The 21,938-nt window shown below is 58.0% G+C and overlaps 2 protein-coding genes across 3 annotated transcripts in view; one reads left to right on the top strand and one right to left on the bottom strand.

Moving 5' to 3' along the window:
- Window positions 1-1,946: 1,946 nt before the first annotated feature.
- On the top strand, window positions 1,947-17,452 carry MRPS18A (mitochondrial ribosomal protein S18A). 2 transcript variants are annotated; one of them, XM_055135050.1, is made up of 7 exons: window positions 1,996-2,101; window positions 9,756-9,787; window positions 11,311-11,435; window positions 12,298-12,405; window positions 14,913-15,036; window positions 15,161-15,230; window positions 17,149-17,452. In XM_055135050.1, exons 3-7 carry the CDS (start codon window positions 11,400-11,402, stop codon window positions 17,291-17,293), a joined length of 483 nt encoding a protein of 160 aa, XP_054991025.1. In that variant the 5' UTR covers window positions 1,996-2,101; window positions 9,756-9,787; window positions 11,311-11,399; the 3' UTR covers window positions 17,294-17,452. The 2 variants fall into 2 exon arrangements, with proteins under 2 accessions (XP_012787615.2, XP_054991025.1); XM_012932161.2 differs by lacking the exon at window positions 11,311-11,435 and having other exon boundaries at window positions 1,947-2,101.
- A 138-nt stretch (window positions 17,453-17,590) lies between these two features.
- RSPH9 (radial spoke head component 9) overlaps window positions 17,591-21,938 on the bottom strand; it is a 13,325-nt gene continuing 8,977 nt past the window's right edge. Inside the window, exon 5 of the mRNA XM_004605823.2 lies at window positions 17,591-18,014. Within this exon, the coding sequence (XP_004605880.2) occupies window positions 17,854-18,014 (161 nt within the window). The 3' untranslated portion in view covers window positions 17,591-17,853. The remainder of the gene's footprint in view (window positions 18,015-21,938) is intronic.

Here is a 21,938-nt window from a genome sequence, read left to right as displayed (position 1 = left end):
ATAATGGGGAAAAATAGACAGGAAGCAGACCCTGGCCACCAATGAGAAGAGGTGAGCAGTGAGTGGTTTTTCCCTGGGTTGCAGCAGAGGAGTAGACTAGATGTTCCACAAATCCCAAGGAAGGAAAACTGAGCCCTTGGGTTTTCTCTGGAAACCATTAGTTTCTGGCAAGCCCTCACACCTGTGAAAAGTGCCCAGCACAAGGCCCATCTCAGTAATTGCCCTGTTATGTAACCTGGTTTATTGTGCACTTACTTCACCTAATCTTCTCAACAGCTCTATAAATATATGTTCACCTCATTTGCTCCACAAGAATATATAGTTCTGCATGCTGGACACACAGAGAAGGAAAAGGGTGTTAACACATCAACAGAGCACAAAGTACCTGCCTTCCTGGGGCTTATAGTCTGATCAAAACACATTTTTTTTATTTTTTATTTTTTTTGGTTTTGGGGTCACACCTGGCGATGCACAGGGGTTACTCCTGGCTCTGCACTCAGGAATTACTCCTGGCGGTGCTCAGGGGACCATATGGGACGCTGGGATTTGAACCCGGGTCGGCCGCGTGCAAGGCAAACACCCTATCCGATATGCTATCACTCCAGCCCCCAAAACACATTTTTTTTAAGTAAATAGATTTTATTCAGAGGTTTCTGAGGGAAGGAGGAAGGGATAAGTGGGAGAGAGAATAGTAAGAATAATGCGCTCAAGAGAGAATGCGGGCTTCCCCAAGGGTGGAGGAAGCCCCTACACATAACCGAGCTTTACACACAAAAGTATGAAAGCATGAAAGTACACATCTCAAGAGGGGAGATGCGGGAGACACATGTATGTGCTCGGGCAACACATGTGCTCAGACACGGGGGCACAAACAGCGCATGGGCTCAGGCAGCATATGCGCTGATCAAAACACATTTTAAAAAATTTTTTATTCGTGAATCACCATGAAGTATAGTTACAGACTTAAAAACTTTCATGCTTGCATTTCAGTCATATAATGATCGAGTGCCCATTCCTCCACCAGATCAGAACACATTTAAACAAAGTAAATCTAAAACTGGCAACCGTGCCGGGTACTAAAATGAAAAGATGTCTAGGGCTGAGGACCAGTAAGAGGGAGGCTACAACTCTACTGAGGCAGGGGCAATAGTAGAGTGGGTAGGGCGCTTCACCCGGGCTCAATCCCCAGATTTCCATATGGCATCGCTTATAGTGCCCTGAGCACTGCCAGGAGCAATTCCTGAGTACAGAACCAGGAGCGGTCACCCCTGAGCATCGCAGGGCACTTTTTTTTTTTTTTTAAGTAAAGGAGATTCCTGAGGCAGAAAGAGTTCTACAGACTCCGGGGAGTTGATCCCGCTACTATCTGACTCCCAGAGCACCACCAGGAGTAACTGCAGCCTGTCCTTCTGTCCCAGCACTAAGCCAGGAGTAGTTCCTGAGCACCTCTGGGTGTGGATCCAAGACCAAAAAGAAAAAAGCCGCTGTGAAAAGTGAAGTACGAAATGAGCACTGAGAAATTAAGAGGGCATTCGCTAGCAGCCAAAGAGCAGGTAGAGAAAATAGCTAAGCAAAGGGAAGCGTTAGGTCTGTGAGACGGGAAGAGTGTGGTAGCGCGAGGAGGCGGAGAGTATGTGTGGTGAGCGAGGAACTTCCTGCCAGATCTGCTGGCCACCTCATGCTTCTCCCATCCAGGCAGGCCCAGGCACAAGCAGAAAATCCACAGGGGATTCGCAGAGAAGAAATAGCTTCACGAAGACCACGGTGTGTGATTTTCACTAGGACGCCTCAGAGACTTGGAGGACTGACAGCTCGGCCGCTGCCCCGCGAAGCCCAGAGGATGCCGCCGGGTCCTGACGGAGAGGCTTCTCGGCGCCACGGGAGGGGGATGCAGAGGGGCCTGGAGCTTCGGTCCTCCGCGCACCACTGCGGCTGCGCGCGCGCCGCTCCGGAAGCGGAAGTGCAAAAGAGGTCGGCGTGGGTTTCAAGATGGCGGCGCTCACTAGGTTGATGTCTGGCTGTGGACGGTGGCTCCGGGGGCTGGTGGTCGACCCGGCCGCGAGCAGCTGGGCCCGGCCGCCGGCCCGCGGGTTCCGGGAAGGTGAGTGGGAGCCGAGCGGCGGCGGCTGCGCTCTCTGGCTGCCGAGGGCGTCCGGGACGCCGGCGCTCTGGCCTCGCACGGACCCTCTCCCGGGGCCGGGGCCGGTAGTCCTTTCCTCGCAGCCCTCGAGAGGGTCCCCGCGGGCGGGGTGGGGGCGAGAAATCGTCTGTTTAGCCAGCAGGGCCGGAAGAGAAACCTACCCGGACGTGGGGAAGTTTTCGGCAAGGATCTGTCAAGAAACGCGCTGAACCTCCACCTCGTCCCTTAAAGAATCCTTAGGTGGGGGCTCTGTTGGCGTGCGTGAGCTCAACCCCCGGCAACACACACCACCTAAACAAGCCCTGGGCCCTGTGGGGAGGAAACCGTCCGTCCCCCACCCCCAACCCACCCAAGGACCTTCCTGTAGCGCTGTAGCACTGTCGTCCCGTTGCTCATCGATTTGCTCGAGCGGGCACCAGTAACATCTCCATTGTGAGACTTGTTGTTACTGTTTTCGGCATATCGAATACGCCATGGGTAGCTTGCCAGACTCTGCCATGCGGGCGGGATACTCTCGGTAGCTTGCCGGGCTCTCCGAGAGGGACGGAGGAATCGAACCCGGGTCAGCCGCGTGCAAGGCAAACGCCCTACCCGCTGTGCTATCGCTCCTGTACCCAACGCCTCCCTACCTTCCTATTTCCTGAAATCTGAAAATGCTTTGAACTGCAGTAGCTCGTTCTTCCCGTCCCCCCCCCCCCACCCCGCAGCTAGCCCTGGGGAGGAGGGCGCTAAGCATAAAGGCTATCAAACTTTAGCTGAAACCTTGGCAGCCCCAGGTGGTGGCTCTGCTTTGCATTCATCTTAAATCTGGAAACACAGCCTCATTCTAACATGAATAGTTAACCGAAGGCCAGGGGCTAGACGTAAAGCCGCCAAGGAAATAAAATCTCAGCAAAGTGAAGATGCAGCTTTGTTGCTGAAAAATTCAGTGGTAGTGATGTATATATGCTGTGCGGTAAGTGCAGTACAGGGATAAAGTACAGGGAAACATTGTTACCAGAAATTGTAAATCCAGGGGCAAGTTTCCATCAGGGGGCTGTTCTTGACTCATCCTTTAGAAAAGGATGGAATCTGGGTGAGAGCAAGGACGAGACATCTTTGTGTACAGCTGGAGGTGGGAACGAATGTGTGGGATGCGGAAGAAATGGTTTGAATTTGTATGGGTTTTTTTGTGAAGATTTGGGTGTAATATTGACTGAAAGTGAGAAATACCTTGAGCAGTCATTGTTGTCAGAGGGAGAGAAAAGGTCCAAATAGAAGAGCTAAATGAAGAGGGTCCTGGAGGGTGGGGAGAGGTGCCCAGGGTCTCACACAGGCAAGGCAAATGCTGCTTTAAGCCTCATCCCCAGCCCAAGAGCTCTCCCTCTACACCTTCAAACAGCATAGAGAGTGGTAGGGGCCAGAGACTTAGTACAGGGGTTAAGGCACTTGGCCTGGCAGGAGCCTACTAGATCAGCACCCCATGTAGTCCCAAGCACTCTCCGGGGGTGGTCCTGAGCACAGCTGGGTACAGCTCAGCCACCACCAAAATAAAATGAATGGCAGGAAAGGAGACCAGTTTGGGGAAATCAAAGAGTTCGTGAAGAAACAGAAAGTACAGCTATATTTTAAGAGTTTAGGTATGAAGAAAAGATAGAACATTTGTTAGGACAACAAAATTCAGCAACTGTCTAGTCAACGTTAGATAAACTAATTTGTTAAGAACCCAAAGGCACTGGAGAGATAGTATAGACGTGAAGATACTTGCATTGTACATGACTGACCCTACTTTGAAGCCCTGGCACCACATATGATGTCCAAAGAGATCGTACTGATGTTAGGATTTGGAGAAGGGTCACATCTGTTTCCCCCACCCCCCCTGCAAAAGAAGCTCTTGCCCATAATATTTTTAGGGGTTCTACCAGATGTCTGACACAAATAGCTGGATTTACATCTCTTGGTTTTGTTTGCTCATTGGGGGCCACATCTGGTGGTGCTCAGGGCTTTTTCTTGGTTCTGCACTTAGGGATCACCCTGCTGTGAAGTTTGATAAGAAAGCAAAAACATGCAGGGACAAAGAGAGCTCAGTTGCGGGTATGCAGGTGGCCAGGGTTGGATCCCTGGCACCACATGGTCCCCGAGCACAACTGGGATCAGTGGCCCAAATCACCTACCACCCTTCCCCTACAAAAGAGGGACACACAACGCAAAAGAGTATGATGGTGCCAGGAGATACTACGGTAGGGCATTGCCTTGCATGAGGCTGACCTGGGTTCAATCCCTGACCCTACACTTGGTCCCTGCCCATTACTTCTAGAAGTGATCCCGGAACGCAGAGGCAGGAGTAAGCCCTGAGCCAAAACCCTGAAAAGTAAACGGAGGGCCCAGAGAGATAGTCCAGGCAGTACAGATACATGCACTTGCCTTGCATATGGCTGACCCTGGTTTGATCCCAAAGACATGTGGCTCCAGAACACCACCACCCTACCCCCAAATAAAATATTTTGATGGAAGAAGCAAGAATGGAGGAAGACAAAAATCGAAAATGTGGTTTCCTAAGTATCTGCTACCAGCACAGCACTGAATTGTCCATGTCCATTTATCCATCTTCTCACTAACCCTTAAAGATCGGTGTTACACTTTCCCAGCTAATGAAACGTGGCTAGTGGTTTGGAAGCGGCCTGGCATCACACAGCAGGAAGTAGAGCCAGTGCTTCCCGCTCCATGACAGCCTTGTTCTGCTTCCTTCCTGCCCAATACCGTTAGCGTCTTTCTGGCTGACCGTGCCAGACTGAGCAAAATTTGCATTCAACACCCCCATTCCCTCCCTTATTCTTAGAGCCCTTGGGAAGGAAATGTATTTGAAGCAAGAGAGATAAACACACATGATTATGTGAATTAACAGTAACAAGCTGTCAGACTTGTGGAGTGATTGCTGAAATGAGTGTGGCTGAGGGGAATTCTTCACCCCTCTCTTCCAGTTGGTTTGCAAGGGGCTTTCTGGAGGGCCTGACATTCCAGAGAGCCTGGCAAGATGGGCACCAAACCGCTCTGGGAGGGAGGGCAGTGGGAGCACTTGAAGCCCGAAAGAATTCACAAGACAGTCCAGAGTAATCTGGTGGTGACAGGAAGAGATTTTTGTGCAGCTACGAGACTCCTCAGACTGAAACATAAACGCGTGGAGAAAACGGGAGGTTGTAGGAGAATCTGAAGCCACCAGTGTTAGAATGAAAGATACAGGGGCTGGAGTGATAGCACAGCGGAAAGGGCGTTTGCCTTGCACGCGGCCTAACCGGTTCGATTCCCAGCATCCCATATCGTCCCCCAAGCACCACCAGGAGCAATTCCTGAGTGCAAAGCCAGGAGGTAACCCCTGTGCATAGCTGGCTGTGACCTAAAAAGCAAAAAAAAAAAAAACCATAGAAGCGGGTGGAGCTGGAGAGGGAGTTTGAGAATAGCAGACTGACAGAAGCCCCGGCTGCACGCACCTCTCCCTGGCCCTACGTGAGACTGCATTCACCCTTGAACCATTGGGCCCTTCATTCCCCCCTCCCTGCAGACATTGCTGGGGTCTGGTTTCTGTGGCTCTTCTCCAAGGACTTTGGTTTCTGAGCACCTCCTGTAGCCACCCCACCCTTATTCATCTTCCTCCTGGACTAACACTTGGGGCTTTATTCCACTGTTGTACGCCGTGTCTGTTTCTGTGGTCTGCAAGGCCTGTGAGGTTTGCTATCATCTCACCGCAGCGCTGTTTGTGATGACAGTTACGGGTCAGTTGGACTTGGCCTGCGTTCTAGGCGAGGATTTACTGAAGCACTCAAAGGACCTCTTTACGAGGCATGGACTTTTATGATGGTGACGTTCCCAGGCTTTGCTGTAGTTCCCTTTCTCCCAGAGTCCTGTCTTCCTGGCCCGTGCAAGGCGCCACAGTAAGTGGAGTGGGACTTTGCACGCCTCCAGGGCCCCAGCTCGTCCCAGTGTGAGACACGCCCTTCTGAACCCATTTGGCCTCTTAATTCTAGTTTAGAGGGTGATTCCACCTCTTTCTAAGCAAGTTTTCCGGTCTGTGGAGCCAGTATCTCTTTACCCAAGACCCCCACTTCTGAATGGTGAGGCGGCCAAGAATGAAATGGAGCTCCAGGTCTGTTTGGTTTTTGCATGCACACTGGAAATCAATGCCGTGTTGATTGCTATCTCCTGTTTTCAGAGACCTAAGCTCATGGTAGCCTCCTCAGCCCCTCTGCCCCTGCATGGGCCACCCCTCCCTGATCAGTCGCCAGCCCCTGTGAGCTCTCAGGTTATTCCTTCTTGGTTTGACAAATCATCCCTTGCAGATAAGCATCTGCCCATTGTTTTACCCACTGGCTTGTAGTAAGATGATTCACTGGCTGAGGAGCCGCAGAGTTTGCCACCAGCTTTGATCTCCTTTCCAGGGGCCGGAGGGATGACTTCAGGGTTTGGGTCTTTGCCGGGAGTGATGTGTGTTTTGTTAGACTTGTTTACCTCATGGTTAGGGGCCCAAGTGTCTCCTCCGCTGAGCTGGGCAGCCACATGTTTATCCGTTTTGTGGTTCCAGGCATTGTTCTGGGGAATGCTGGGAGGCGACACACACACACACACACACACACACACACACACACACACACACACACACACACACACACACACACACACACACACACACCAGCCCACCAGGAGCGACTCCTGAGCAGTTCATATGTGACCCAAACATTTCCCCCTCAGGGCTGGGGAGATAGCAGGAGCCCTCCTGCTCAGTCAACCCCCTGGTGTTTCCCCCACCTCCCATTACACACACACACACACACACACACACACACACACACACACACCAGCCCACCAGGAGCGACTCCTGAGCAGTTCATATGTGACCCAAACATTTCCCCCTCAGGGCTGGGGAGATAGCAGGAGCCCTCCTGCTCAGTCAACCCCCTGGTGTTTCCCCCACCTCCCATTACACACACACACACACACACACACACACACACACACACACACACCAGCCCACCAGGAGCGACTCCTGAGCAGTTCATATGTGACCCAAAGCCAAAAAGAGCAAGGGGAAAAAAAAACCCACACTTCTCTCCCCCCCGCCCCCCCCCCCCCGGCACCTGTTGTTGCTGAGATTTGGCCACCCTCCCCCCTCGCCCTCCTTGGTTTCTGTACATTTGCAGCATCTCCCCAGGGTCCGGAAGCCCCAGTGGGCCGGGCCGGGTTCCCCTCCAGACTCAGCACCAGGTCTCGTCTCACCCACATCCCGTTTGGGCTGGTCTCTGTTCGGAACAAGTAGATCCGTGTGTGGGGTGACGCAGTTTCTTTTACAGGGAGCAACCCCCATCTGCCTCAGCATTGATCAGTGGCTGCACTGTTCTCTGGAGAAAGCCTCCGGGCCTTTCTGGCCTTCGTGGCTCCTTTGTATATCCAGGGTTGGACCTGGCCGGGGGCTCAGGTTGGTTGGAGTAATGAGGCTTTATGAATGGCCTTGCCCAGAAAACAAACGGGGAACCCGTCCAGCAGTCTGTGTCCAATTAGGTGTCGGTCACAAGCTCAGTGAACACAGATGCTGCCATGGGCCTCTGGCTGGGTTCGGATCGCCTCACATTTTTTCCCCTCTCCTTCTCCTTCCCTCTTTATTGTTTCTTTTTAGTACAAAAAGCAGCGTCTGTTTCTTCTAGAGACTTGAATACCAACCAATAGCTGTGCAGAAGAAATGACAGTCCCCAGGGTGCACTGTCATACCATTTAGACCCGAGCCCCTCCAGTCTGCTTGCCTGGCGGCCATGGTGCTGGGCGTCTGTCTCCGTGAGGTCTGGGGCTCCTGCTGGGTTCCCACGGAGAACCCGAGCTCTTCCTGACCTTTGCCTCTGCTTTCTAGGGCCAGGGGCTGAGACATGAAGAATAGTGGTGGCCAGGCTGATAAAATACAGTGTCCATATTTTGGGGGGGGTTTGTTTTTGTTTGGGCTGAAGCAATAGCACAGCGGTAGGGCGTTTGCCTTGCACGCGGCCAACCCGGGTTCGATTCCTCTGCCCCTCTCGGAGAGCCCGGCAAGCTACCGAGGATATCTTGCCCACACGGCAGAGCCTGGCAAGCTACCTGTGGTGTATTCAATATGCCAAAAAACCAGTAACAGCAAGTCTCAAAATGGAGACGTTACTGGTGCCCGCTTGAGCAAATCGATGAGCAATGGGATGACAGTGACAGTGTTTTTGTTTCGGGTTTTTGTTTTAGTTTTTGGCTTTGGGGGTCACACTTGGAGATGCTGGGGGATTACTCCTGGCTCTGCACTCCTGGCAGTGCTCAGGGAACCGTATGGGATGCCGGGGATAGAACCTAGGTTGGCTGCATGCAAGGCAAACTCCCTACCCGCTGTACTGTCACTGACCCCAGTGTTGGTATTTTGGAAGACAGTTTTTCTCCTGGTCGTGAGCCCGAATTTTCTGTTGTGCTAATTAGCTGTCCCAAGGGGGCTATGAGAAGTTTGTTCCCCAAAATTTCAGCTAGCGTTTCTTGAGCATCTGCTGGGTGCCAGCTCTAGGTTTTCAGTGATGGTTTCTCTCAAAGAAACGAAAAATGGGCCAGAGTAATAGCAGAGCAATTGGGCGTTTGCCTTGCATTGGGTTCGATACCCCATATGATTCCCAAGCTCTCCAGGAGTGATGCCTGAGCAAAGAGCAGCAGTAAGCCCTTAGCTCCGCTGTGTGTGACCAAAAACCCTAAAACAAAAAGCAGACTTCCACCAGCTTTGTGTTAATCTGATCTACAAACTGGGCTGTCCCCTTGGGTCCACTGCCTGTGGTGTATGACTGGAGCTGTCACTGCAGCCAGAGTGGTGAGAGGAAATCTGTGCAGCCTGGGGCCCCTTTTCACTGGTTGTCAGGCTCTCTGCTTACCTCCCCAGACCTGCAGAGACAGCGCGGGGCGCAGGGTGAAGCCCTTAGTTTGGGGGTCAGCACTGTCTGTGAAGCCTGGCCTACACCTGGGCCTGTGGACCCCTTTCCCTCCTGGGCCCTCCTGTGTGGCAGACCGCGGGCACTCCCCATTCCCTGTGTCTGGGCAATGTCTGTCCACTGCAGCTCTGCAGGGTCCCAGAGTATGCTTGGCCCTTCTCACAGGGGCTAGCCACTCTTGCCGCACCCCCAGCACCCCCACACACACACCCAGCATACGCTCACATGTACACATACATACATGTGTACATGTACATACACATGTACGTGCACAGACCCAACATAAACACACCAAACATACACTCACACATACAAACCCAACATGTACATATACATCCACATGTACACACATGCATACCCAACATACACTCACACATACACATATATACGTACCCCTCAACATACACACATACTCATACACACAAACCTAACACACACATGCACACACACACGCGCGCGCTCTCGAGGCCACTTCCCTGGAGAAGATGAATGAGGCACAGAGTGTGGGAAAACTGAGGTGATCTTACTTGGGCATCCGAGTGGCTGTTGTCATCCCCACCCCCGGCCTTGGCCCTGGGAGGGGATCCCTGCCCGCTGCGTCCAGGTGGGGTCCTGGGGAGAGCAGACCCTATTAAATGGCTGGCCTAATGCCCCCTTTATCTCCGCAGTGGTGGAGTGCCAAGAGGGGAAGACAACTATCGTGAGTATCACTGCCTACTTGGGGGGCGGGGTCAGCCCCCCTCTGTGCTCCGTGCACTGCCTGGCCGTCAATCAGGAACAGTCGCAGTCCTGGCCGAGGCATAGAGCAGCTTCTTTCATGGCAAGGTCTCAGAGGCCTTTGCTGATCGTGTCTTTGGCAGGTGATACATCCATCTCCCACAGGGGAAACTAAGGCAGCGGGTGAGAGAGCCAGAGGAAGCTGAGCCAGGCCGGCCTCCTGGCTCTCCAGCACAAGCCTGAACCTGGCTGCTGACGGAAGGCGATGCTCGGGCCCGTGGCGCCACAGAGAGCACTTAGCCCTGAGTGTGAGGCCCATAGCCCCAGGGTGGGGTGCACGGAACCGGCTCCACCTCCCCGCCCCTCCCCCTGGCTCAGGAGTCATGGGGCCCGGCTTATCCTGTAATCCCTACACAGCCATGCTTTCCCAGGCCTTCCGGAGCCTTGAGAAATCCTCGAGCCCCCTCTCCCGGGCTCCCAGGGCCGCTGTGACTCCCCACTTAGCAGGGGCAGAGAGAAAGCACTTAACCCTCTGGTGGCCCGCCAGGCTGGGGCTGCCCTCAGGCCAGGCCCTCCGGGCCCCTCTCTAGGTGCCCCCTTTCCCCAGGGAGACAAGCCTTCACTCCGCCCTGTATGCTCTGTGGGCTTGCACGCTAGAGAATAAAGGGGGAGGGGCGCGATTAGCCAGTCCCTGGGGGAAGAGATGCAAACTCACCACCTCCCTCCTGGCACAGGTCGGCAGCTGGGGCCTCAGCAGCTCCCTCCTCTCCCCCATCCCAGCCCAGTGCCCTTCCACGGTCTCCCTCACCCCCAGCTCCATTCCATCCCAGCTGCGCTGTGGCGGCTTTGCCCATCACAGCACCCGCACGGCCGAGTGTGGCTCCTGGCCCCCTTCTGTACCTGCTCCCCCGCACCCCTGCGACAGTATCGCTTATGTCGCAGAGCCTCCTAGACCTCCACCTCATCACATTTCTGGGCCTCAGTCAGTGACGAAGCCCACCCCCCATCCTTGCTGTCTTGCGCTCCTCATAGGACACAGCTGGGCCTTCCAGGTTAGAAAAGCAAAGAGGAAGATGGGATGCGTCCTCCTGGGCATTTTAGTTTAGTGGGTTTTTTTGTTGTTTGTTTGCTTGTTTTTGCTTTTTGTGTCACCCACGGTGATGCTCAGGGGTTACTCCTGGCTCTGCACTCAGGAATCACTCCTGGTGGTGTGCAGGGGACCATATAAAATACCAGGGATTGAACCCGGGTTGGCCACGTGCAAGGTGAACGCCCTCCCCACTGTACTATCGCTTCTGCCCCATTTTTTGTTTTGTTTTCATGTGTTTTCATTGTTTTGGGGCCATGCTCAGCTGTGCTCAGGCCTTACTTCTGATGGTGTACAGGGGCCCGTGTGGGGTGCCAGGGACTGAGCCTGGGTCAGCCATGGGCAAGCCAAGAGAGCTATAACCCCTGTATTATCTCTGGTCCCTTCTGGATTTGGTTTTGGTTTTGATTTTTTTTCAGGTATTTGGGTTATATCCGGCAATGCACAGGGGTTACTCCTGGCTCTGCACTCAGGAATTACTCCTGAGGTGCTTGGAGGACCATATGTGATGCCGGGGATCAAACCCAGGTCCGTCACATGCAAGGTAAACCCCCTACGCACTGTGCTGTCACAGTGGTCCTGCCCTTCTGGGTCTTTTGAGAGTGAGGAAAGGCAAGCACCCGACAGCTGCCTGCAGAGTCCGGGCCAGGACAGCATGTCCCCAGCACTCTGAGCAACGGGGGTCCACGCGTTCTTGGTGGGGGGCTATCCTACACACTGGTCAGCAGCACCCTGTCCTCCAGTTGTGACCATCAAAAGCATCATGGATGGGCCAGAGAGATAGCACAGTGGGTAGGCGCTTCCCTTGCACTCAGCCAGTCCAGGTTCACTCCTGCAGACGGCACTTTCCTGGAGGGCTGTGTGGCCACGAGTGAGGCTTCCCTGGGATGCGCCATCTCTGTGCAGTGTGACACTACCCTGTGCATTATTTTTTTGTTTTGTTTTTTGGTTTGGGGCTTACTCCTGGCTCTGCACTAAGGAATTACTCCTGGCATCCTCAGGGGACCATCTGGGATGTCAGGAATTGAACCTAGGTCACCTGTGTGCGAGGCAAAAGCCCTCCCCGCAGTCCTCTCTCCAGCCCCTGTGCTGTGAAGCCATTGCTCCTGCCCGGTGGATGGGGAGGAGGCCTGATGTCCCGAGTTTGCTGAGAAGGAAAGTAGCATCCCACTGACAGAGCAAACCCTCCCTCTTGCCACCAGCATGAAGTCCTGTGTCCTCTGCAGGCCACCCAACCCATCTCCATGCCCCCAAGGCCTGGCAGAGCAGCAGTAGCAGCCCTGGCCCGCTGCTCCCCAGGCTCCCAGAGGGCACCTTCACTGGCATCCCCACAGTTTGGAGGCGGGTGTACGCACAGGGGATGGGCCTGTAAAGCATTTGCCCTTGCTATTCTCTCTCTGCTCTAGATCGAAGGCCGGATCACGGAGACTCCCCGGGAAACCCCCAACCCTCCTAACCCTTCTGGCCAGTGCCCCATCTGCCGGTGGAACCTGAAACACAAATACACCTACGAGGTGAGTGCCACGGAGGGGCACAGCTGGGGGTCACTGAGATGGGGCGTGTTGTCCGCTGGTCCCCCATCCCACAGTGCATGCAGGACTGTGCAGGAGCCCCTCAGAACACTGCCCAGGGCCCCTCCAGGCACTCACCCTGCTGGCCTGGGTGGGGCAGCCCCTATTGGATTTAGCCTTCCCTGGGACTGGGACCAGGGTGGTCCAGGCTCCCCTCCTGTCTGGCTGCCTGGGCGGGTTGGGCTGGGGCTCAGCCCGCCTCTGGTTCTGATGAGGAGGGGGTATTCGAGGCCCTCTGGGAGCTGGGGTGGCCGCTGTCCATCGTGGGGCTGCAGGGCCCGTGTTAGCACTCTGCCAGAGGAAAGGGGTGAATCCTTATTAGGCGACAATAATGAACTGCCGCACAAGGCCCCCTGCATAGAATCCACCCCACTCCACGGCAGAAACGTTTATGCACATCCTCGGTGGGGGGAGGGGGCGGGAAGGCGCTTGCCTTGAATGTGCCCCAGTGTGCTGCCTGGCACTGCACAGTGGTTTTTTCCCCAGGGTCAGGGGTCAGGGCAAGCCCTCAGCACTGCTGCTGTGACCCCTTCAGAGCAGGAAAATGGTTCAGGGGGAGAGACGTGCCCTCAGCCCCGTCCCAGGCACACCCAAAAGAAGAGAGCAGACGGGTTTGGGTTCATGGCGTTCTGTGACAGGTGCTTCTCTCAGCCTCAGTTTCTCCCTGAGACCATTCCAGGCACGGGGAAGTGTGTGACCATGTGACCCGAACGCTGCGCATACATGATCCTGATGACGATGCCTCCCCGGAAACCTCCCCAGAAACGGGGAACGCCCCACGGGTGACATTAAGCACCTTATATTTAGGCTTCAGGGGATCCAGGCTCTGGGCCGATGTGACTTGTCGGCCGCTCCGTGTGCCTGGGTGGGAAAGATGACTAAGGCAGAGATTCAGTCAGCTGGTCAGAGAGGAGGGTCATGTGCCCATGGGATGTGAACACAGTGACCCCGCTAAGCTCCCGGCTGGGGGCCTTGGCTTCCGGCCCCCTGCAGAGGCTGTTTTTGGCCTTCCCGGGCCCTTCTGCCGATGGCAGGATGGTGCAGGAAGCTGCCCCGCTGGGCAAGCGTTCCCGTGTCGGGGACATGGAAGTGAGTGGGGGTGGGGCGTGAGTGGGGAGGCGAACCCCAGGCTTTCCAGGCTGGCCTGGGCAGGCACGCTTTGACCAGCCACTTCCAGGAACTGGACTGGCCCCTGTTTATCCAGCCAAAGAAACCCAGTCTCCTCCGCGGGGAGGGGAGAGTCGTTCCCTCCCCCGCCCTCACTCAGGACACGGCTCTCCTGAGCCCCGCAAAGCCTTCGGCTTACTTGGCAGCCAGCGAGGCTCGGCAGGGGCAGGGCCGGGCCCCTGAGCCGGGTTTATTAGCCCTGGATAATCCCATCCAAGTTCTTTTCATCAGATTCTGGAGATTACAGGGACGGGAATTGGGGGCTCGGGTCCCTCGGGAGCTGCTCGGTGATTAGAACAAATCGGTGGTTATGCAGCTCGGTGCCGCCAGGGCAGCAGATCGGTTAGTGGAACATGACTGCTCGACCGGCGTGTCAGGCCCTCGGGGCTGGGCGGGTGGGGCCTGGCGGGCTGGTTTAACCCCCTCACTGGCCATCCAGGAGTGGTCTCACATCTGTCCTTGACCCACTCAGAGCCCCGTTTTGATGGTCCTTCCTGAGAGGCCGGGGACATGGTCTGCCTCTGGTCACGGCAGCTTTGAGGGCGCAGAAGTTAACCTTGCAGCCCAGCAACCCCTCAGCCGGGAGCCCCCTGGTACTGCAGCAGCAGAGGCCGAAACCAGAGGGCTGCTGCCCGCAGTCAGACCTGGGATGCGTCGACACAGGATGGGGAATGGCCCGGGGTACCCCTGACCGCACCCAAGGAGGCAAGACCTAGGTTCCAGAAGAGATCCGGACTGCTGACAGATGCACGGGAGTGTGTGGGCATGGGGGGTGGGGGCACCCCACGCTGCTCAGGGGGCCCGATGGGGCACCAGCGTCTCGAGTGTGCAGGGCCCCAGGTCCAGGCTGCTCTGCATAGCCCACGTTTTCCTCACAAGTGTCTGTTCTTGAACCTAGTCATCTAAAAATGACCGCCTAGGGCGCCTGCCTTGCAAGCAGCTGACCTGGGGTCTGTCCCCGGTTTCCCATATGGTCCTCGAGCACAGCCAGGAGTAAGCCCTGCACATTGCCAGGTGTGTCCCCCAGCCTAGAAAAAAAAATGACTTCCTGGCACTCCTGGGGTGGGCGGTGTGGCCAGGAAATCATACCGAGTTGGGGTTTCTCTTCTGCTCGGGTGGCGGGAGCGGCCACTGGACAGTGGCCAGGGGATCAGTGCACTGTGGAGTAGTCCCCAGACTCTAGGAAGGCCCAGAGAATCACAGCCTGGCGGGCCTTCTGGCCCTGCTGCCGCGCCCAGCACCCACCCAGGGGTCCCTCGTTTCCTGTTTCTCGGCCCCGTTAGGATGTTCTGCTGCTGAGTCAGTTCATCCGGCCCCACGGAGGGATGTTGCCCCGGGGCATCACGGGCCTGTGCCGCGAGGAGCACCGCAAGATCGAGGAGTGTGTGAAGATGGCCCACCGTGCGGGTATGAGAGTCACCGCGCAGGGAGGGGCCCTCCGAGTTCTCCTTCGCTCACTCCCCAGTGGGCCAGCCCAGCTTCCCCACTGTCCCCGGCCACTGCCCCTCACAGCTCTGCACCCGCCCCCCAGGTTTGCTGCCGAACCACAGGCCTCGACTCCCTGAAGGCTTCGTCCCGAAGAGCAAACCAAAACTCAACCGGTAAGAACCTGGCACCGCCGGGAGTGGCCTGTCCCCTCCCCCTTCCCTCCACGCACCCCCAGTCCCTCTGCTGCCTTGGGGTCAGCAGCACCCAGGGAGGCTCTGGACACAGGCGGGCTCGGGTGCTCCCCGAGAACAGCGCTGTGGGGGTGGCCTCAAGCTGTGCGGCTCACCTGGCCAGCAGCAAGACTTGGGGGGACAGGGTGGGCCCTGGCACAGCACGGTGCCGGCCTCCTCTCTGCAGAGCTCCTGGCCCTCACTCTCCTCCTCTGTCCCTGTCACAGTCCTGTCCCCTCCCTGTCACAGTCCTGTTCCATCCCTGTCACAGCCCTGTTCCCCCCCATTCCCCCTACCCCTCACCCCTGTCACAGCCCTGTCCCCACCCTTCCTGCCCTGTCCCCATCCTATCCCTGCTCTGTCATGGCCATGGATCCTGATGACCCTCCTTTCCCTGTCCATCACTGCGGGGCCATCTGGAGGTGGGGGCAGCTCGGACTCTCCCGCCGGGAGACGGCCTTCCCTGTCCCCACCAGAACACGGGTCTGACTCCAGCCCCAGGTTTCTGTGCTGGGGTGCCGGGGAGCCAGGCCACTCGGACACCCACCCGCCTCCTGGCCCCATGCCCACCTCTCCCTGCCCCTCCCACAGTGCCAGCTGGGCCTCTGCCAGCGCCCGGGAACAGGTTAACCTCTTCCTGTCCTCCTGTATGTGCTGTGTGGCCCATTAGAGAGCTGAGCCCCCCGCCCGCCCCCAACACAGGCATGCAGCGCCTGCGCTCAGAGCAGCAGTAGGCCTGAGGACACGATCCAGCTTGCCCCCGGGCCTTTGAAGCCAGGCCAGGCTCCCTCCCATACATCCGGTCCCCTAATGCGACGTGGGATTGATGATGTGTGGGGGCAAGCCCCGGGCCCACCCTACCCCCAGCCCTGCCTGCCGGAGAGGTAGGAAGGAGCCGTGGTTCTTCCTCGGCCTGGGATGTTTCCAGAGAAGGGCCTGGAGCCAGCCCAGGGCCCCCTTGCCAGCTGGCTGCTCTGTGTGGCACGGGCACAGGGCCCGGGGCTAGCTGTAGGCCAGCAGTGCTCCTGCGCTCCTCCACTCCCAGGGGCGCTCCCGGGCCCAGCTCCCCGCCCCCTGCTGTGCGCTGCCTTCCGGGCAGCGGGCAGCGTGTCCCTTTACCTGTCCCCTGCCAAGCTAGCGGCACCAGCCCTGCCCCCGAGCAGGGCCATGTTGCCAAGGCCAGGCCTCCGGCGCCTGCAACTGTCCATGCCCCGCCTGCTGTGCCGGGTGAGGGGAGTTGCAGGGCCATCAGCAGTGTGTGTGTGTGGGGGGGGGGTTGTAGCGAAGGTGATTGATTGTTTTCATTTGAAAGCTTATGCAAGTGTGTCTCTTGAGGCCGCCGGGTTGACCCCCAACCCAGAGTGGAGTTGGGGAGGACCTGGCCGTCGCCGGGCTGCGCTCTCAGGATGCAGGGTGGGCCTCTCTGGACAGGCTCCAGGTTCCATTTCTGGACAGAGTGAACCCCCATCCCAGCTGGCATGAGCCACTTTTCCGGGAACTAGCAGGGCCTGGGCCATCCCTAGAGGGGGCCAGACACTATGCGGCAGCCATGTTTCTGCTCACCACCCCCTACAGGACCCTTCCTGGGCCGGGACTGCACCCGTGGGCCCTCACCCTTGGCCCCCCAACCCTGGGCTGGCTGCGGGGCAGGGGAGCTCCGGGCGCCGGGGTGGCAGGGGGGCCAGACAGCTGCTCCCCACTCCTCCCCAGCTCACACACACAGCCCGGGCCCCAGGAGCACGTGCTGGCCCTGGCCACACATACTCAGCCACCTGCTGCTCCCCCGGAAAGGCGGGGCCCCTCTCCCAGGTTTGCCACTTGGCCGCAGTGTCACCACCCTCCCGCCCGCCTCCCTCCTCAGGTACCTGACCCGTTGGTCCACCCGGTCCGTCAAGCCCATCTACAATAAAGGCCACCGCTGGAACAAGGTGCGCATGGCTGTGGGGTCTCCCCTCCTCAGAGACAATGTCTGCTACGCTCCGAGACCCCTGGCGTTCTATCAGTGATCGGCGCAGAGCCCTGCACCCTGCCCCTCCAACACGGACAGCATGAGGGACCCCGCGGCCATCTCCAGTGGCTCGCTGCTGTACTCTTGTAACGGCCTCAGACAGCACTCGGTGCGGAGGACAGTCTTGCCCCAGGCGCTTATAAACTAGCCTTCCGAACTTGCTGTGGGTGTGTGCTCACTGCAAGGGGGGGGACAGGGGTCTCTGGGCTACTTCCGGCCAGTTCTGGTGGTTAACTTCCTGCGAGGGTCCCCTGGATACAGCGGTGAGTTCCTGGGCCAGCCGGCAGCTCCTCCACGCCCAAGCCCTCTAGTGGGTAGGGTGTTTGCATTTGCCTTGCATGCGGCTGACCGGGGTTCGATTCCCAGCATCCCACATGGTCCCCTGAGCATCGCCCGGAGTAATTCTGAGTGCAAAGCCAAGAGTAACCCCTATGCATTGCCGGGTGTGATCCAAAAAGCAAAAAAAAAAAAAAAAAAACAGTGAACCTAATTCCCTGAGCTTTATAGAAATTCTGTTTGGACTCGACACGAGACCCCCCAGGCTGCCCCCCGCCCCCCTTACAACATGAAGGGCAGGTCAATGTTCTTCTCGCCGGTGCCCACATAGATGTAGCCGCAGTTCTTGGTGTGCGGAGTGTGGTAGAAGGTGAGGCCTGGCCAGAGCAGGCTGCGCAGGACCACCAGGGCGTTGCCCTTCTCCATCTGGATGCTCCAGGACCCTGGGGGAGGCGGCAGGGAGGGCAGGGTGGTGAGCGGGGCAGCTTCTTCCCTTACCAGGGGTCACCTTCAATGGCAGGGCCCCCCTGCCCTCACCAGCCTCCCAGCCCACTCCTCCCCAGTCCCAGCAGCCTCTGCTCAGAGACGGCCGACCAGGCCTCCCCCTCAGTGGCCCTTTCTGGCGGCGGGTGGGTGGGGAGCTCGTCCTGGGCGGGAGGAACTGGGGTGGCCGCGAATGCGCCTTTGTCCACCCTGGGTTCTGCCCTGGTTTCTGTTCACCCGACAGGAGCAGCGTGGCCTGGGGCTGAGCCGTCCAGCCTTGGGGCTTGGCGGGAAGGGCCTGGGCCAGCTCCAGAGCCAAGGGAGGGAGCCGCTGTGTGGGAGGAAGGAGCCTGGGAAAATCGCCTCTGGATGCAGATCTGGGGCTCCGATTCCCCGCGCGCCGAGGCCTCTCCCAGCCCGGCCCTGCCAGAAAGGCAAAAGCTTTGAAGGTTCTGGTGCCGGCCCAGCCAGCGCTGCAGAGCTGCAAGGAGGCCTTCATCGGCTGCCAGCACAGCCCGGCTGCTGGCTCCCACCAGCCCCACTTCCCACGGGCCACCCGGCCACTCCACGCCCAGCTGCCTCCTGGCCCACCCTGCATCTCAGCCCAGGACCCTGCGCCGGGGTGGCAGCTCGCCCTGCCCAGGTCAGCATGTGGCTGGGCTGGCTCACAGCCCCTGGGGTACCGTGTGGCCACCGCCACAGCCCACTGCCCTCCACGCAGCGCAGGTGTGGTTGCACACACCAGAGACAAGTGGCCGTGTGGCGTGCAGAAGGCAGGAAACAGGCTGCACAGACTGCCTACAGGAGCCCCAGGCTTGGTGCCTTGGTGCCCTGTGGTTCCCGAGCACCGCTGCCTGAAACCCAAAATCAGAGGGACTGGGGCTGTCCCTGGTGCCCTCAGCATCAGACTAGTGGGTCTGCACTGTTGGGAGTGGCCTGCGGGTTCCCTGCAGTTCTGGGGAGGCCCCTGGTAAACATTTCGGGGCTGTGCCCAGTGGTGGTGGAAGGCAGCCACGCCTGCCGCATTCAGGCCCACTGGGCCATCTCTCTGGCCTTTAAAAAGCTTTGGGGCTGGGGGCAGGTTGAGGATGACACTCAGATTGTTGCTCCCTCTGCTCGGGGCTTACTCCTGTGGGGTGCCAGGGATAGTACCCAGGTTGGTATGTGAAGGCAAGCGCCCTACCCTCAGTACTCTCCAGCCCCAGGGAAGCTCTTGAAGAGGGCCCCAGGTCCCCAGGGCCACGGCCGGGCTCTGCTCAAGTGGGTCAGCCTTTCCTGCCTGCAGGCCTCGCATATTGCCCTGCTCTGCCACGTCCCCCTCAGAGCCTGTGCGTCAGGCTGACTCTGGGAAGGTGTCTGCCCGCCCCGCCTGCAGAGCTCTCGTCATTCCCTCTCCCCGCGGCTGGGAGGTGGAGTCCAGCCCTCACCCTTTCTGGTCCCTCAGAGCTCCCCACCCAGGGGGCTAGGGAAGCTGGCAGAAGGCTGCAGGCCGGCCAGGACGCCACGCCACACCACTGCTTCCCCGCGCATTCCGGTCACACTCTGGCCTCCTTGTCCCTGCTCAGCTGGTTGCCCAGGAAACACACAGGCTTCCGACGTGCCCAGCGTCACGTAGCAGCTACCGGGGAAGCCAGCCACTGGCAGGCCCCTCAGCCCTTTCTCTTACGGCAGCTGCTGGGCCCACTGCCTCTCAAAGCTGAGAAGCTGTGTGCACCTCTTCTACTTCAGGCCCACGTCTCCCCCGAGCAACACCTCCCGCCACCTGCCACAGCTCGGCTTTGTAGGGGCGCCTGAAGCTTAGGCTTCCTGCCCCTGGGGCGTTGAGCTGTGGGGACCCAGAGGCTGATGGTGGCTCCTGGTTCCTGCTGCTCTGCAAAGCTAGGGCTCCGTCAGCCCCGGCCACCAGAGCTGACCCCTTGGCGCCCTCTGCTGTCTGCATTGCGCATTGCTGCCAGCTGCCTTGTGCGGGCACCCCAGCAAGGATGGCCGGCAGTGTGGGCTCGCCCTGCACAATCCCTGCCCCCCACCCCTGTTCTGCTCCCTCACTCTCTGGGTCCCGGGTTCCACATCCCCACATCTGTTTCCTTTGCTCGTCCCATGTGAGGGCACGCCAGCCTCGTGTCCCCACTGTTTGCTGGCTGTTGGCAGATGGAGTGACAGGCTGTGGAACTTGTGGCCCACTACGGCCTAGATCGCTGGCCTCCTGCCCTTGTGCCTGGCCACAGTGTCTTCCAGGAGGACAGCTCTGTCCAACAAACTGCAGGCACGGGCACGACAGGATGGCTTAGGAGGGCTTAGTGACCACCAGCGCCTAGAGACAAGCTGCCAGTCAACACTCAGCGCTGGACAGGGAGCCTAGGCAGCGAGGCCGGGCAGCTGCCCCCCCAGGTGAGGGGCATGAGGAGACTTTTTGCAGCCCACCCTCCAGTCCTGGCACGGGCTCCCATCGCCATAGTCCTGGCTGCCTTTATCGGTGGGATGTGCAGCCCCTCCAGATCCTGGCAAGGAACAGAGTTGGAGCAGATAACGGGCCTGGGAAACGGCGTCTGATATCCGCCCCATAAATCTTCTCTCCCAGGGGCCCCTTTCTGAGCTCGGCTGTACTCTGGCCTCCTCGCTGGTGACTCTGACCCACTCAGTGCTCATCCCCCAGCTGGGGGGGAGGGGGTGCACTGCAGAGCTCCTGGGATGGCCGCCTGCTCCCCAGCTTGCCCTTCCTCCATCCATGTACGCACACCGCCCCGTCACATACCCTGCCACCAGCCCCTCTGCACCCACCACCAGCCAAGACCTGCAAGGCCCCCTTGAAGGTAAAAATGTCAGCAATGACGGTTCGTCTGCAGTGGACCCCTCACTGCCTGCTGGCCATGGCGGTCAGCATTTTGTATTCATGTTCACAACCCAGTGGGGTGGGAAATATCGTGATTCCCCCCTTGTGAAAGAAGGAAGCGGGCTGGAAAGATGGTTACAGGGCATAAGGCGCTTGCCTTGCACGCCAGGTTTGAATCCTGACACTATTTGGTCCCCCAAGCACTTCCAGGAAATATCCCTGAGCCCAGCTGGGTATGGCCCCCAAACTCCATGCAAAACAAGGAGGAAACTGAGGTAGGGGAGAGAGCTCAGCGGGGCCGAGTGCTTTGCCCTGGCACTGCATGTTCCCCCCCGCCAGCACCACCAGGAGCGACTCTCCCAGCATGGAGCAGGTGTGTCTGTCCCCACGACCAAGCATAAGGAAGCCAGGAGATGGCGGGCTTGCCCAGCTACTGTGTGGCTGATTGAAGGTTCTGACCCAAGTGTGGTTCCAGAGCCTTTGCTTCTAACCACCTCTGTCCTCCCACCCCACCCGTCCCCGCCCAGTGGGTGGCTCACAGCCCCTCACAGAGCCCTCTGGGGGTGGAGTGGGGACCAGAAATGATACACGGGAACATCCAGAAAATAGATTCAAGAATGGCTCCAGGAAAAAAAAAAATGGGGCCGGAGCGATAGTACAGCAGGCAGGGCATTTGCCTTGCACAGAGCCGACCCAGGCTCAGGGCCCGGCATCCCATATGGTCTCCCGAGCACCTCTAGGAGCGATTCCTGAGTGCAGAGTCAGGACTAACCCCTGAGCATCACCGGTGTGACCAAAAAAGCCAGAAAAAGAAAAAATCCTGAGAAAGAGCCCAGGACACAGAGTGAAACTCCAAAGAAACGCTGAGGAGCTGGGGAGCTGACTTCAGCCAAGAAGCCCATCTGGCCTGGGAGGCCCTGGCCTGGGTTCGATCCCTGACACAACATAAGAAGACGCTGAGCAGCTTCCTGTGTGTTGAGGTGTTTGGGTGGCAACGGCACCCACGACCGCTCACCAGCATTGGTCAGATGTGTCCTCAGGGCTGAGACATCGC

Source organism: Sorex araneus, chromosome 4 (assembly GCF_027595985.1).
Source record: "Sorex araneus isolate mSorAra2 chromosome 4, mSorAra2.pri, whole genome shotgun sequence".
Lineage (NCBI taxonomy): Eukaryota > Metazoa > Chordata > Mammalia > Eulipotyphla > Soricidae > Sorex > Sorex araneus.
Note: the sequence above shows the minus strand (reverse complement) of the source record. Positions and strands in the feature narration are given on the sequence as shown.